Source organism: Rhinolophus ferrumequinum, chromosome 12, assembly GCF_004115265.2.
Source record: "Rhinolophus ferrumequinum isolate MPI-CBG mRhiFer1 chromosome 12, mRhiFer1_v1.p, whole genome shotgun sequence".
NCBI lineage: Eukaryota > Metazoa > Chordata > Mammalia > Chiroptera > Rhinolophidae > Rhinolophus > Rhinolophus ferrumequinum.
In genome coordinates this window covers 64,548,049-64,565,927 of record NC_046295.1, presented here as the reverse complement: position 1 = coordinate 64,565,927, position 17,879 = coordinate 64,548,049, and the positions used below count along the sequence as shown (strand labels likewise).

Sequence of the window (17,879 nt, the reverse complement as noted above, 5' to 3'; positions counted from 1 at the left end):
TTTCAAAAGTTATCATGTATCATGTACATCATTCATTATGCCATGTATCACAAGGAACATGACTGAAAATTCAATTTATGGTGCCACCAAATTTAGAACCCAAATGATGCCAATGGTTCCAAAATGTGGAGCAAACCATCAAATCAAGCATATCTATGCTAAAACAAAGACCTCCGCAGTGAGCTAATTTCTCCTGCCAATCCTGATAAAGACCTCCAGATTCCCTGTCATACAATGCTCTCCCTCTTTCTTATATAAGTTGTGTTCAGAATGTCTTCTTTGGAGCTCAGCATACTGTACATTCATTCATCCATCAAATATTTATTGAATCTCTATAATGACAATAACAAAACAAAGAAATCAGACTATCTCTACCTTTAAGAAGCTTTCATCCTAACAAGAAAGACATTAAACAACTATAGTTATAAAATTAATAATTTAATTACAAATGTTGTGAAGGATACGTATAAACTACTAAATCCAACAATCAGTCCCATCTTATGAAAACTATCAGCAGCATGACACAAACGAGTCACTCCCCTTCTTCTTGAAACACTTTCTTCAATTGGCTTTCAGAATGTCATAGTCTTTGGTTTCTTCCTACCCTACTCTCCTATGTGGGTTCTTTCTCTTCTTCCCAACTTTTTAATGTTGCAACGGGCAGTGGTCCATTCTCTTGTTCTATTCACTTCTTAGATAGTATCATCTAGCCTTGTGGCTTTATGTACCATCTATATGCTAATAACCCAAAAATTTCTATTTCCAGCCTGGACCTCTCTCCAGAATTGCAAACCCAGCTGCCTACTGACCATCTCCACGTGACTGCTCCAACAATGCCCCAAACTGAACTCTTAACCTTGCTCCCCAGCCGGCTCAACTGCTCCCATCTCAGTTGATGTCAACTCCATTGTTCCAGTTACTAAAGCCAAAAATCTGGGGAGTCATCCTTCGCTCTTCTTTTTTTGTTATATCTCACATCTAATTCGTCAGCAGATCACTGGTTCTACCTTCAGAATGTATCAGAATTTGACCATTCATCACCATCTTTACTGCTATCACCCAGTCACAGATACCAATATCTGTGCCTAGGTTACTGACACAGCCTCCAAACTGGTCTCCCTGTTTCTCCTTTTGCCCCCTGGGAATATATTGTCAACAGAGCAGTCAGAGATCCTTTTACAAATTTAGGTTTGATCAGGTCCCTCCTCAGCTCAAAACCCTTCACAAGCTCCTCATTTCACTCAGAGTAAAATCCCAAGTCTTGGCAGGACCTATCATGGCTGACCCCTATTTCCACACTGGCATCAGCTCATCATTTCCTACTACCCTCCCTCACCCCAGCCACACTGGCCTTCTCCCCGCTCTTCCCTCTCGCCAGGCACGCTCACCTCATAGGACCTTTACACTGACTATTTCCTCGGCTTGAATGCTTCTCCTCAGATACCCCACGGCTAACGCTATCACCTCCTTCAAGTCTGTGCTCAAATGTTACCTTCTCAGAAAGGCCAAACCTTCCTCCCATAATTAGAATTACAACCTACTCTTCCCAACCCAAGACTCCTAATCCCCCTTACACTGTTTCTATTTTTTAGCATAACTATACACTTTATTATTCACTATGTTAATTGTCTATTGCGTCTCTCCCAATTATACTGTAAGTTCCATAAGGACAGAGATTCTTGTCTGTTTTGTTCTATGATGTATCTTAAGCAATTTACCACAGAGCTGGTGTCCAATAAATATTTGTTGTATGAATAAAATCTAAAATTTTTAGAGTCAGACTAGACTTTTTCTAACTTTGTTACCCCAGGATCCCAAAGACTGAAAGATTCGTGGAGTGGAGGCAAGCAGAGAAGGACAAAGTGTGATGGAAACGAATTCTCTCATCTCCCACAGTAAATGGTCAACTCTTAGAGGGTAAGGACTGCATCACATTCATCTTAGTACCCCTAATGCCTGTATACAGTAGACACTTAATAAATTATTTATTGAATGCATAATGAACAGATAGTACAGAGAACTGTGCCTGGAATATAAAAATATTTGGAAGATGAACAAATAGAAAGTGACAAGTAACATAACACAGGTACAAAGAGGGAAAGTATTATGTTAGGACTTTGTTATCTCAGAGAGCTCCCTTTTTAACTAACTGCCTGACTCCCACTATCTATCAACTTTAGGAACAGCAATGTTTGAGGTAGAAGGAGGAGGTTGAGAAAGGAGGGGAGAAGGAAAGAAAGTTGAAAAAGAGAGGCACAGTAAAGTGTGAACTTTCAAACTTTTTGACTGTGATCCACAGTAATACTTTTTACCAACATGACTAAGAATACATAATATGTAATATACACACTTAAACATATTTTACTTATATGACATTTGTGTATGAAACAAAAGTTTATGAAACACTGCTGACTCTTAGTATATACAATACTCTCTAATATTTTTCTATTTTATTCCATTAGAAATAAAACAAAACAAAAAAATATTATGGCTGTTGCCTACTAAGTCAATTTCACAATCCACTAAATTGATTTCATGACTCACGAATGAGTCTTGACATGTAGTTTGAAAGATATTGTAGAAGCACCTTTTCACTCTCACCTTTTGCCCCACTGCAAATATCAGCCCCCAAAAAAATCTTAAAAGATTTCCGTCTGCTACAGAAACATAAGGGAAACGAAGCAATAAAACATGGTTCTGAACCAACAGTGGGCCAGGGAACAAAGAAATCTTGGTCAAATTGGAGAAGAAAGGAAGTTTTAACAATTGATACCTGGAGTCCTTAAGAGAAAAGAAAGACTGTGACTAGAGAGCTAGCTAGCTGCAGTAGCTCAATTGTCCTACGAGTTAGATCAGCAACACGCCTCAGTGCTCCATAAATTCCCACCCATGGACCCTTATTTCCCCAGCTTCAGCATCACAGGCCACTAGACCTTTCACTCCTGCTTGGAGCTGAGGAAATCCCTTCACCCAATACACAGCAGATGGGACACAAAGATGAAAAGAACTCCCTCATCTGTTCCTAAGCTAGAATTCTGGAGACGTTTCACACTGCTGTATGTGGCAATTCAGTATTCAATGAGAGTACTCTAGGGCTATACTACTTTGTAAAGATAGTGGATTCAATGTGCTTTTAACGGCCAACTCCTGCCAACCAACCTAGTAATCTAGTAGGTGAAAAGGCCAAATACCCTACACAGTGTCTGCCACACGGTAACTGTCCAACAGATTTTTGCAGAGTGATGGATGAGTAAGTAAAATAATGCCAGAAGGAAGAAGAATGGAAATAAACAGGTAAAGGTCTGTAGTGAATACAGGAACACGTTAAATAACCCAATGAGCAGAATCAAGAAAATCCAGAATGTCGGCAATTCTGTAAGATAAATTACCTGGTTTCTCAAGAAATAAGCAGCAAGAAAAAAAGAGTATAACTTCTATAGATTAAAAACATTTAAGAGACATAGCACACGAATGTAATGTATGGAACTTGCTTAGATCCTGATTTGAACAAACGCACTGCACAGAAAACATTTGAGACACTTGAGGAAACTGGAACACTGACTTGGTATTTGATGATATTAAAGTGTTAATGAATTTGAGCTATGATAATGATTTTATGGAGTTTTTTCAAGAGTCCTTGTATTTTAAAGACATAGACTGAACTATAATACAGATGAAATGACAGTATGACTTAGATTAGCTTCACAATAAAACAGTACAGGTGAGGGTGAAGGGGGATGGGCACAGCATGTGGGCTGGTGAAACAAGATTAGCCACGAGTTGAAAATGGATGAAGCTGAATAGTACATGGTGCACTCGTCTCTCTACTTGTGTACATGTTTGTACATATGTTTGACAAATAGATAATAAAGGGCCTTAGAGAATATTTATTGTAATTCCTAATTTTCTACATGGGGTCCATAGGTACAGAGAGCTACTGCCGCTCACACAATTAAGAATATGGGCAATATAAGAAATGGATAATCTCAAGTACTGACAGCGTTTGGATGTTTAAAACTGTTCTATCATTTCCTTACCCTAACTAAATTGTATAGTTAGCAAAGAATCTGGAGGACAAATTAAATGTGTTAACAAAAATACTAAAACAAATGTGATTCTAAGAGTACAAAAGCCCAGAGGCTCTCACAGAAGAAAAGAAGCAGACTGAATCAGGGAAATCTATTTAAACTTTAGAATCAGAGTACACATATTTAAAAAGTACCTAAAAAGGTACTCTGATTGTATTATATTCATATGATTTATTTGTCCAAACAAAAATTTTAAGCTACAAAGGGCAGAAAAAATGTGTCTTATTTCTTCTTTTTCATTCTTCAATAGTTCCAAGTTACAGATACAATGAAAATACTGTTTCAACTTTAATAAGCATAACAAAGCTTTCACATAGGTTTTATGGTAGTTCTGTATGAAAGTTACCAAGTTACCAAATCCACTTAGTGAAGGGAAACATTTCCAGCAAATTAAGTAAGACCTTAGTGCTTTAACTACCATTTAATAATTTAATACTAATTTAATACCATGTGTAAGAGCAGAAAGGATGCCAGAGAACTGAAGTTAAAAAAAAAAAAGGGGAAGAAACTGAATACGTATGATGAAACAAAAGCCCATTATTGCCAAGAAATATGCCTGCTTTTATTGTTACTATTCAACATTGCTCTAAAAGTATTAGCTAATTTAATAAGAAACGGATGGGTAAGGAATTTAATATATACCAAAATAAAACAGCAGACATAATTACCACTTTTTGTGATACAACTTTCACTTTGAATCTGCTGAAACCTTTTTAGTATTAATAAGAGTTCAGTTTGCTAGTACATTTATAAAAGATAAAGTGTTTACAGATACTTTGATGATAAATTAGAAAATACAATGGAAAATATATAGAAAATAAGACTAAAAAAATAAAATACCTAGTAATATACTTAATAAAAAAGGAGTAGTACTAGTCTGCTTCTGGAAACATGATGAATTAGATACTCTAAAGGGTTGCCTAATTACAATAAAACTATAAATAAACAACAAACATTTTTTAAAGCCTTGTTGGGCTCTCCAAAAAATAAAAAAATAAAAATCAAACATCTACTGGTGCTTCCACATTATTAAATGTGGTAGTTAAAGCACTAAGGTCTTACCTGATTTGCTGGAAATGTTTCTGTTCACCTAAATGGACTTGGCAAGTTGGCAACTTTCATATTGAACTACCATAAAATCTATGTGTAAGCTCTATTATGCTTATTAAAGTTGAAACATTACCTTTTCATTGTATCTCTAAAGCAAGAAAAACAAGAAACGAAGGGTAAAACAATTGTAAAGGAAGAACTAAATGTTATTATTTATATGATTAACTACATAGAAAATCCAAAAGAATCTACAGATAAATTAGAATAAAATTTAGAAAGGTAGTTGTCTATAATTTGAATATCCAAAAGCATTTCTATACCCCAGCACCAAACAGAAAATATAATTTTTCTAAAAAAACATACCATCTAGAATTGTGGCTCTCCCAAGATGAGACCGTTACAATACTTTTCCTTCCCCACTCTTGCCATGCTTACATGAGCCCTTTGGAATTCAATTACATCCATATTTCTCCCTTTCCCTTCTAGGTTTTGAAAAGAGAGTTTAATGCTTTTAGTTAGAGACTAATCTTAAAGTTTTCTCTTATAGTGTATCTCTTCAACATCAAGAGTTCTTATTTGGAACTTACATTTCATATTTCCAGTACTTCTAGCATAACCCATTTACATCTAACCACATATTTTACAGGGTTATTGCTTGCCATTATTTGCTCTCTTCATTTCCCTCTATTTTGAAAAGTCTCTGCTCTGATTATTTGTTGTTTGGTTAAAAGGCCTTTGAGAAGATTTTTTTCCAAATGTGATAGATAACTTGGCATGTCCCCATATCTTCCTTTCATTTTGTCAAAGAATGTTAACTTTACTGGGTCCCATCCTATCAGTAATCTATAAATGTTATTCCACTTCCTTCTGTTTCTGGTGTTGCAGATAAAAAGAGTCTGCAATCTGGTTCTTTCTCCTTTATAAGTAACGTATATTCTTCCTAAAAGCCTGTAAGATTTTTGTTTTATCCTTGAAATTCTGAGATTCTCCCAGGTGTCTTTCCCCCCCATAAATTCAGCTTCAAACTTGCTTAACCTTGTATTCCACACACTAAAGTCTTTCCTCAGCTCAAGGGAACTGTTTTCTATTTTTAGTTCAATTACTGTTTCTCCTTTATTTGTCCATTATCCTCCTTCTGGGACTTCTGATATTTGCACGTGAAGTCCCCTAAGTCTCTCTTCTTTTTTCTTTAGGGTGTTTTTGCACTGAGATATCTCTTGCACTTAAATTTCCAAGCTACTTCTTCAGGTGCTAACAGTGACCATCCAATCCTACAATTCAACTACTATACTATATTTTAATTCAAAACACAATCTCTGCATAGTTCCAGAAAGCATTCTTCATGCTATAATTCAATCTTTTAAGTAGCTGCTGTATTTATTGAATCAAGGTATTCTGTTTTCTTTCGCAGTTTTATTTCACCGAAAGCTGCTATTCTGAGTGTTTTGTTTATTCTATCTGTGTCTGGATATTGGATCCCCTTAGCTGTATTACACTTTTTCTGCCTCCCAATTACTCTGCTTACCCTTAGATAATGTAAATGATGGCAACCTTGCCAGCAGTGGCAAGCAGAGCAGTCTGTGCCCCATAGATAGGTGATGTATCGGACGTACCAGTCACTGAGTCCATTTGGGGGCCTAAATAAGTTTCCCTGGTCTCCCCTGTCCCAGCCTCGAGGGTATGAATTGCTTATCTGACCTGTTGAATCATCCTGTTGAGGTCCTCAGATCTCCACAGCGCAAGCTCTCTCCAGGAACTTCTGAGTATCTGTCCTCTCCAGTGCTCTCCACTGTGGCCCAGAGGGTAACACAGTCCCTCACAAGCTTCTCAGTTACTGCCCTCACAGAATCAACGCCTTCCAAGTCCTGCCTGCCTCCCACCCCAACTTCTGCTCCACTCAGGGGAGTTTCCTGGTGGTTGGAAATGGAGGACAGCAAGAATATGACTTCCAATAGTCATCGTCCCAGAAACTCCCTCTACCCTCAAAGAAGTGGAAAATATTCCAACTGCCATCTGTATGTTGCAGGGAATGTAATAAAAAATATGAAGATACTTTCTAAAGGAATCCAAAATTATTATTCATTAAATAAATATCTGAGTGGCCACCATGTGTAGGGAACTGTCCGAAGAGCAGAAACACTAGTATTGATCCCTAAGAAGTTTCCTTGGAAAAGGGACCACACTAACGTATATGTTTAAGTTCTGATGTTAGTGTAATAAAGGTTCTGTTAAATTTTTTAAAAGTGAAATTAAAACTGGTTCCCACTATGTACTCTCTTTATCATCAAGCACACTTTTCTGGGATACAATTGCCATTTAGATGTAAGATGAAATAAGTTAAGATTCTCACAGGGATTATCTATTAAATACATGGAAAAATATCTGATGAAAAGATTGTCTTTTCTTTTTCCTCCTTTAAGCTATTATGACATATAAGTAGAGAATACCATAAGAACCCACAAAAAGGACAAACTTTCCCTTTCTATCATTTTTGCTGGGTCTCCCCCCTTTTTATACAGCACATATTCCCAAGTCATCAGCTTCTGTCATATATTCACTCTGACGCTGCACACAAAGTCCAGCCATATGCAGGTTCTTCTGTCACCTAACGGGGATGTAGGCACTCCGTGAACTCAGAATTCATGTGAAAGTACAGATAAGTCAGCTTCTTATACAGGAAAAAGACAAAGGTAGTAGGAATACAAGAAAGTAAAGAAGCAGTTGTTAGGATGTATGAGAGGAAAACAAGAGTATGAGAATCTGCAGGATCTAGTAAGGTATCAGAGATGAGGATGGAGAAAAGATTCGGGATGCACAGTTGGCTTCCTGCTGGCTTTAATGAAAACTCTTCAAGTGTTCCAGGGTTCAATGTTTCTAGTATAACTATCAGCTGAAGAGTCAGTCTTACAGTCCAAGTCAAAGCTAGATGACTAAAAAGGGCCTTATGAGCACAATAAAAAGTTTAACTTGTTTCCCAAAAGACAGAGGTTACCTTTGATGGTCTACTCACCTCTACGCCATCCTGCTCACCCAAGATGCATCTCAAGAGTGTCAAGGACAATAAGTGAGAATCTGAAAAATGGATTTTTTAAAAAGCACATACCTGTTTTAGGCCATAATGCGTTGACTGCAATTTCACCTTTAAATTCTTCTGCCATTCCAAGCACACACATAGACATTCCATACTTAGCAATGGTATAAGCTAAAAGAAACCACAAAGAATAATTTAATTAAGGAACAAATTCATTTGTGTGTACAAATAACCCACTTCTTTCTATTACTATTTCCTTCTTGATACATTTTCCCACAATTCTTTAATAATATGATACTATGTACAAAATACAACTTTTAAACTGTACTATTTTTAAAAGAACAGTTTTTGTGGAAGTAGCTGAACCAATTTTATATGTTTCAGGGTTCAACTAGTTTCATATATTTCCATCCTAATATTTGGGGTGTTTTTTGCAATATTATATTAGTTTCAGGTGTATAACATAGTGATTAGACATTTACATAACTTGTGAACTGATCACCCCAATAAGTCTAGTACTCATCTGACACCATACTTATTACAATATTACTGACTATATTCCTTAAGCTACACTTTACATCCCTGTGACTATTTTTATAACTGCCAATTTGTCATCCTAATATTTGATTAAAAGAAGAGACAGTAATAAACTTTCATTTTTCTTAATATTATGGGGATAAGTTACATTATTATTTCATAATCTTTTTTTCTAAGAATGAAAGTGATCATTTAAAGGGAAACTGCATTAGTAAAAAAACAAGAAAATGTTATAAATGCTTTTAATCTAGTCAATGAAAACAGAACTTCTTTCAAGTTTAGTTCTGTAGTTTCCTATTCCAACTGCGTTTCCAAATTTTAGTAAATAATGTAGAAATAAGGACTAAGTATTTGACACATTTATTTTAAAGGTGGCAACTATACATAAATCTTGTTACTTAGTATACTCACATTAACTCATTAGTTGACTGTGAAAAGTAGACTATTTCATGGATAGTTTTTAACCAACTTTATTGAAGAATAAGTTACATACAATAAAATACACCCATCGAGACTGGAGGGAGCTTTCTGGGATGATGGAAATTTGTATCTTGATTTGGGTGTTCATTATACAGTGTATACATATGTCAGAACTCACCAAACTGAACCATTAAGATCCGTGCCCTTTACTGAATGTAAATTATACCTCGATTTTTAAAATTACAGATTAAAGATTAAAAATCTACTTTCCAAAATGCTACTGATTCTGCATAGAAAATTTAATGTTGAATGCTATGTATAAACTGATTAAATCATAGATACACTGATTTAATACAAAACAAATGAACCAAACAAACATCTCCTCATCCTACCACCTACCACAGTGCTGTTTGAACCACAGTGGATTCAAGTTCAGCGGCGGGCTGAGATTGAGGATATGAGCAACATTACTCTTTTTCAAATAAGGAATACATGCTTTAGATCTGAAAGCAAAAGAAAACAAAAGTCAAGTTAAAAGGTGTCTTTTTGTTTTTTCAGGTGTATAAACTATTTATTAAGAGACACGGCCTACAGATTTAGTTCAGTGCTTTACACGCTCAGAGAAACTTCTCTATTAACGAACTATAGAAATGATCCCTGAAAGGATAGTCTTAAATTAATAGCTTTCTAACAACTTCCCAACTTTTTAAAGTTTTATTTTAAACTACTCTACAGCGCAAGTGAACTTGTTCAGTAACCTGTAGGGTACTTGTGTTTGTTTTTACTTTTTTAGAATGAACATAGGAAAAGGAAGTTATTTTCATCCTTGAAGCTTTGCTTAATGACCTGACAGCATGCTCTGCTTGATGACAATAATCAAATCCTTGGGACATGCGCCTTAAATCCAACTGAGGTAATCCTCAACTACATCCTTCCAAATTCTTCCTCCATAACACACACACACACACACACACACACACACACACACACACACTTCAGTAACAGTTAATGTATTTGTCAGTCAGCACAGCCAGGATTGTGCTAAAGAACATGGATGCTGAAATCAGAGAGACCTGGGTTTAAAGCCTCCTTATGCCTTTTCATTGTGTGACCTTGGTAAGAATATATATTATAGCATTCTAATTCTCAGTTTTCCTATTTATAAATGTTGATAATACCTGCTACCATCTAGGATTGACCAATGGATTAAAATGAGATGACATATATGAGATACTTAAGACAGTGCATATACAAAACATGAAATAAGCAACTGCTATTATTAGTATTATAGATACTGATTTATTTAATCTTAGCAGGTGTGGTATTCCTACTATACTCAAATTATAATTTAATAACGTAACTCCCAATACATTTGTCACTTGGTTGTGCCACCACATCATTAGTTAATCTTTCAACTTTTACTGACTTTCGTGTATTCTGTACCTAACATATCCCTTAACAAAAGCAGGCTGAACTCATCAAGAAAAGGCAGAAATTCCAGGGCTAGCCTAGCTAAGCCAGTGGCAGGAATTAGATAAGGAACCTAAGAACCACCACAAAGAAACTGGTTTGCCCTGGAAAAATCCAAAATGGCATCTGAGACCCCTTCCTAAGCGAACTTTTGACAAACTTTTCTTTATTAGCATACTAAAAGTCGCACCCAGGGGAGGAGATTTAACATTAAAATGAGACGTGTGATGCAAGGCTAGACATGTTCCAAGCATATTTTGGAAATGCGTATGCTTCCCTTGAACTCTCCATACTTCCTTGGGAAACTTCCCCACACCTGCCTACTTCTCCATCTGCCTTTAACACTTTCCTAATTCCCCAGAATCTGGGAGAAGGAATGAGACATTGGATTACCCTCTCCATTCCTTGGCCAAGGAATAAAGTTTCTGATTTGCTTTGCTGAATACTGTCTCGACCTATGGAGGTGAGTGACAGCAGGCAGAAAGACCACAATTTTGGGTCTCTCTGACCCCCAATTTAATTTGCACCAATACACAATGCAATATGCCTTTGGGAGCAATATTTCGTTTTATTTGTTTTAAATACTGTTCATAAAGGTAGGCAAGTTATTTTACAAAAGACTCAGATCCAATATTTTAGAATTTTTTATTATTAAGCTATAACATTTAAGCTTAGTAACACTAACTTAATAATTTTATAGCTTTTAGTTTTATTTAGCATTCAGTAACTTCTAGGACTTTGAACTTATCCATTTTTCTTTCAAGTCAGTTGTTTAAATTATCAAATGTACAACATTCTTGTTATCATCTACAATGTCTTTTCAAGTTTATGAACTGAATACAGTCGATATCACTAAAGGGTTTTTGTACATAGTATTCCTTTCCGAAGGTGCTTCGCTTTCATGGGGGTGAGGTGGGGAGGGGCAAACAATATTACAATTGATAGTCATTAAAACAGTGAAGCTGTACCTCTCAAAGCATCAACAGGAAACAAACCAAATCTATTCCAGGCAATAAGACCATACTTCATAAAGGAAACAGCTCATTTCATTTACTTTAGAGACACGAGCTTCTCCTCTGACCTAGTGACAAAACCTTTCCACCTGGACTTTGCCCACCTGGCCCCACCAGTACCGATCCTAAATCAGAGGCATCTTTCTATAGCACATGCCCTACCTTACACAGGTTACATTGAAAACTCTTAGCACCACACTCAGATGCCAATACCTTCAGCTTCATAAAATAGTTAAGTTTATTGAAAACTTACCATGTGGTAGGCATTGCACAAATCACTTTTACACAAATTATTTCACTTACTCAGGGTAGCAAGATAAAAGGCCCACAGGACATTTGAGTCAATGAATAAAGTAAGCTGAGTATAGGAAAAATCAACTGTTCAGATATACAAATTTTATAACTGAATTTCTATAAGCATTTAACATAATACAAACATACAATTCTGGAGATTATATATTTAATTAAAACTTAAAAATAAAAATTAAGGGTCTCCCTTCCACCTGACCGCTGCCTTCTTACCCTGTTTCTCTAAACCACGGAAAGTCACATGTCACAGGCCACAAGGCCCTGGGCACCAGGGATCAGGAAAGAGCTCCAGATCCTCGCTGAAACCTCCAAATAGGTCAGTTCTTTGAGCCTTATACCCACTCTTTCCCTGAGGCTGCTTCTCAGGCTTTCCTGAGAAAATAATCTATCTTCCATGAAGAAATGAGGGGCATTAAATAAAAAACAAAACAAAAATTAAAGTGGAAATGTTTCCATTACGAATTTCTCTTTTATAACGTAAAACTTTCCATAGAAGGCCAAAAACCTGATGCCTTTTCTTTGGTCCAAAGGTCAATGTCAAGGCTTTTCTTTGGCACTGCAATAAGCCTTTAACTGAGAATCATATCTAATTTTTTGGGTTTTTTTTTTTAAATAGCTGTTCATACATGTAGGCACTTTCAACAGTGAATAGAGTCTTTGCTTTTAAAAAAGGTTTTTTATTTTAGGCTATCTATTCCTGAGGTATTTGTAGATCTGTTTTCTAACACACTCATATTTAGTTTTTAGTACCTTAGTGCCCTACAGCTTATATATTCCATGTATAGTTTAACTACACAAACAGTACTCATTGAGAAAGGTAACTGAACAAGGTTAATTCCTTTTTTTGTAGTTTGAAATCATCATTTCGTTTGTTTTGTTTTGTTTTGTTTTAAACTGAACCTTCTAATCTACAGTTGTCAGAATGTAGTTTAGGCCGTTTTCATTTCAAACTTACGTAAGGTAGGTGCCTCTGGTGTTGACATTGAACATCAAATCCACCCTCTTCGTAGGTGTTTCCAATGTGTTCGTCAAGCTAATAGCACTGGCATTATTCACCAGAATATCAATTCCTGTTTTCAAATAATCAACTTTCTATTAATGTAATTCAAACTTTAGAATAAAAAGAAATAAAAACATTTACTCTGTAGTGTTGAACCCTCGCTGTTTCACAAATACTTCCTTTAGAAGTAGGAGACTGACCAATATACCAATGCAAGACTCCTAAATGATTTTCACCGGAACCATGGAGATAGCTGATCACCAGAACTCCACGTGAAACTACAAGGAGGCTTGTCCGCAGTGGTTTGTAGCTTCCATTCTTACCTGTTCTCCTACCTCCTAGTCTTCCCTCCTTGTCTCCGAGAACCTTAGCTTAACTTCCTTAAAGTTTCCCCTTCTCCTTAGCATCTTTCCAAGGCCCGCCCTCCTTCCAAGACACCTGTTTCCTTCCTCTCTAAGGCCCTTATTGAAATGAAAGAGCTCCTTTCTGGTCTTGGGAACTGGGGAAAGAGAAAATACCTAGAGTTTCAATTCTAGGCAACTCATCAAAGTAGATCCAGTTTGTTTTGGTAACTCATACATAAAACAAAATGAATCTAGAATAACAATTATTTCTGCATATTCTATTCAGTTCCCCCATATGTAACATATGGTTACATTAATTGAGGAGAGGGAAGAGAATGGGATCTGGGGAACTAGTTTTGGTTAGATGTATGTTACTGTTAAGGTCCTAACTTTATATCGGTGTGGGGACAGAGCCAGGAGTGCAGTTTCCAGGCTCTCGGCCTCACGTGGAAAGGTGCTGGCTCAGGTAGTAAATGGCCATAAACTGTGATTGGATGGCCATCAGCTGTGGCTAGTTGGCCGTCAGCTGTAACCAGTGAGCCATTGGCCACTAATATAACTGCCGTGGCTACGCTAGCAGAAAATGGGGGCTAGCGAGAGGATGGTGGCTGAGCTAGCAAGCGGCGGAGTGTGGATTGCAGATTGCAGAGAAGCAGATTGCTAGCAAGTGAGATTGTCTGGCAGAGACAACTGGATGGCGGGTTGCAGATAGTGTAGCTCCTGCTTCCTGTGGCTCCACCCCAGCCGCCAGTGAGAATATAGTGGTATGACTCCCCTATCTATGGCTCCGTGGGTGTTCCTTTTTGGCCTAGCCACATCCTGCATTCTTACATGGGGAACAGGAGCAGAGACCCCGCAGGCCGCCCCACGTGACTCCCTGCGTGACAACTGGACAGTAGATTTGTTATATTATTCAAAATAATTTTTATCAATTAAAAAAAATCATCAAATGGTTTTAAGCTAAACTTCTGTATGAGCAAATAACTCATTTCTGGTTATACTCTGAACAGACTCAGAAAATTTAAAACAATTTTAATTACAATTATAGTTACACTGTATTTTATCGATGTTCAATAATTATTTCAGAAGTAAGGTATTACCTCCAAATTTCTCAACTGCTTTCGCCACTGCATTACTGATTTGCTGTTCATCTCTCACATCAACAATACATGGCAAGGCCTTTCCTCCAGCTGCTTCAACTACAGAAGACAAACAAAAAAGCATTCAAATAGTAAACCTTTCATTCTGTTACAAAGTCAAAAGAAACAAGTACTCTATCTTCAGAAAATCAATATACATAGCTGTGTCTTACAACTATTAGTGACTCCACCCTACAGTAAGACAGATTGACTAACCCATATCCAGCTTCAGACTAGCTAAGCCAACTCTATAAAAAACAACAAAAACAGGAAGGTAATTTTTAAAAAATTATATGAAAAAGCAATAGAATGAAAATAATCTTAAAAACCTTTATTATGGAAAATTTCAAAAAATATACAAAAATATGAGGACTAGTATAATGAACTACCATGAATCTTCAATGACTGTTAACGTTTTGCCAGTTTAATTTATCTACCTCTAATCCCATTCTATTTTTTGCTGGTGTATTTTAAAACAAATCCCAGACATCACTTCACTCCTCAATACTTCATATGCATTCTGCTAACATAATCACGATGCTATTAACATGACTAACAAAACCAGCAATATCAAGTGAAGTGAAACTTTTAAGCCCTCCTTCCTGCTACTACTGTTCCTAGAACAAAGTCTTAACTATAAGCACTCGATAATTATGTGTGAACTGGAAGTGTTAAAATAAAGACTTGTGAAAGGTGCAAAGAATAAACAACATGGAGAGCTTTTTCAAAGTGTTCACATCATCCACCTCTCAAATTCTCTCATTCCCACTCCCCCACTCTCCGCTCAGATCCAAGAATCACTGTCCACGTGAGACAGGATTTTTAATGGGAGTCTTAGATCACTCAAAAGTGCTGGGGGAGATAAACGGTTCCCAACCGCTATTCCAAGGTGACAAAATACTTCTTTAAGCAGATAAAATTATTTTCATGGTAGCTTTTAAATAGCTGTAATTAAACGCTCCAACAAATTCTCTACGTGTTGAAACCACGGTGAGGCCATTTCGTGAAATGGCATTGTCACACTCACTTTCTTCAGCTGCACTATAGATCGTGCCCGGAAGCTTGGGGTGTGCTTGGCTGGTCTTTGCAGCAATGACAATATTGGCCCCATCCTTTGCTGCTTTCAATGCAATAGCTTTGCCAATGCCACGGCTTGCACCTGTGATAAAAACTGTACATCCTGCTAGTTTCCTACAAAAGAACAAACGTGACCTTATTAGAAACCCCGATGTTCATTTACTTACCAGTATCAACAACATGTGCATAAATTTCACAGCATATGTCTCCACCTCTGTGAAACTCCCTAAACCTTCCTCCTCTCCCAAATGATAGTTAATAACTCTACTTTGCTCCCACTGTACAATGACTTATAAATCATTCATTACAACTGCAGTTGGCCAGTCTTGCTGTAATTTGGCAAACAAAATTTGCTCAAATGAAAGGTAAATCTTAAAGAGAAATGAGGCATTAATAAAATAAGCTACATAAATGTGTATTTCCACACACACACAGGAAAAGTGTTAACCAAGCTTATTTTCGTGTGGTGGGATTATGAATAAATTTTCTCAGATTCTTTATATTCTTCAGGATTTTTCAAATTTCCTTCAATAAATACATAGCACTTCAAAGAAATCACCTAAAAGTACATAGTTATTCAATGGATGCTCATCCTTGCTCAGAATGGAAGCAATGTAAATGTCCATCAACTGATGAAAGGACAAATAAAATACGGTATGTCCAATACAACGGAATATATACAGCAATGCAAATGAAATACTGATCCATGCTACAACATGGATGAACCTTGGAAACATTATCATCAAAAAGCCAGTCACATTACATTGTTAGTGGGATTGCAGATTGGTGCAGCCACTATGGAAAACAGTATGGAGGTATCTCAAAAATCTGAAAATGGAACTACCTTATGATCCAGCAGTTCCACTCCTAGGTATCTATCTGGAGAGATCCAAAACTTAATTCAAAAATCTTTATGCACTCCTATGTTTATTGCAGCACTATACACAATAGCCAAGACATGTAAACAACCAAAATGCCCATTGGTAGATGACTGGATTAAGAAACTGTGGTACATTTATACAATGGAGTATTACGCAGCCATAAAGAAGAAATTTTACCATTTGCAAAAACATAGATGGACCTAGAGAACGTTATGTTAAGTGAAATAAGTCAGACAGAGAAAGACAAATACCATATGATCTCACTTACATGTGGAATCTAAAGAAAAGAAAAAGTGAACGAACTAATCAGAAACAGTTTTAGAGACTTAGAGGAAAAACTGAGGGTTGCTAGAAGGGAGGGGGGGTGGGGGTAAAGGGGAAGATGAGGGGATTAGAAAACAGTCGGTAACCACAAGATGGCCACGGGGTTTTGAAAATTAATTTAGGGAATGTAATCAATAATGTTGTAAAGATTTTGTAGGGTATCCGACGGACACTTGTCTCATTAGAGAGACCACCTCAGGGATGATGTAGATGCCTGACCACTGCATTGTACACCTGAAGCTGAAGCTGAACAACAATGAATGTCAACTACAAGTTTATGTGTGTGTGTTTGTGTGTGTGTGTGTGTGTGTGTATGTATATACTTACAAGAAGCGGAGTACAGCATTAGAAATAGAGACAGTGGAAATGTAATGGCTCTGTGCGATGTCAGAGGGATAGTGGATGGGGGGAGGGGGGTCACACAGTGTGAGGGATATAAATGATAAACGTATTGAGTAAAAAAAAAAAAAAAAAGCCAGTCACAAAGGACTACATATATTGATTCCACTTGATTCCATATGAAATATCCAGAATAGGCAAACATATATATGTAAACACAAAGATTAGCGGTTGCCTACGGCAGCGGGAGGGGGGAAGGGTGGGGCTGAGGCTTGACAGCTGAGGGGTGTGGGGCTTTTTTTTGCGATGATGAAAGGGTTTTAAAATTGGTAGTGGTGATGGATGCACAACTCTGTGAATATACTAAAAGCCACTGAATTGAATACTTTAAATGGGTGAATTGTACGGTATGTAAAATACATCTCAATAAAGTTGTTAAACAAACAAACTTAGAAGACTGGTAAACAGCTCAGATCAAAAGATTCTCTGATCCAAATGTGCTTAGAAAAGTTCACTGTGCCCATTTACTTTTTACTTTTATTAAATTTATTGGGATGACAATGGTTAATTAAAGTATGTTTCAAGTGTACAATTCTATAATACATCATCTATATATTGCTTTGTGTGTTCACCACCCAGAGTCAGTTCTCCTTCCATCACCATATATTTGACCCCCTTTACACTCTTCTACCACCCACTTCCCCCCTTTCCCTCGGTAACCACTAAACTGTTGTCTGTGTCTATGAGTGTTTGTTTGTCTTGTTTATTTGTTGCTTTCAGTTTTATAACCCATATGAGTGAAATCATACGGTTCTCAACTTTTTATCTGATTTATTTCACTTAGCATGATAATTTCA

At 36.8% G+C, this 17,879-nt stretch overlaps 1 protein-coding gene across 1 annotated transcript in view; it reads right to left on the bottom strand.

Annotated features, from left to right (window-relative positions):
- Nucleotides 1-17,879, bottom strand: part of HSDL2 (hydroxysteroid dehydrogenase like 2) — a 58,202-nt gene that overhangs the window by 25,673 nt on the left and 14,650 nt on the right. Inside the window, exons 2-6 of the mRNA XM_033124016.1 lie at nucleotides 15,429-15,592; nucleotides 14,363-14,461; nucleotides 12,874-12,988; nucleotides 9,526-9,629; nucleotides 8,242-8,340 (exon numbers count right to left, since the gene is read on the bottom strand). Of these exons, the coding sequence (XP_032979907.1) occupies nucleotides 8,242-8,340; nucleotides 9,526-9,629; nucleotides 12,874-12,988; nucleotides 14,363-14,461; nucleotides 15,429-15,592 (581 nt within the window). The remainder of the gene's footprint in view (nucleotides 1-8,241; nucleotides 8,341-9,525; nucleotides 9,630-12,873; nucleotides 12,989-14,362; nucleotides 14,462-15,428; nucleotides 15,593-17,879) is intronic.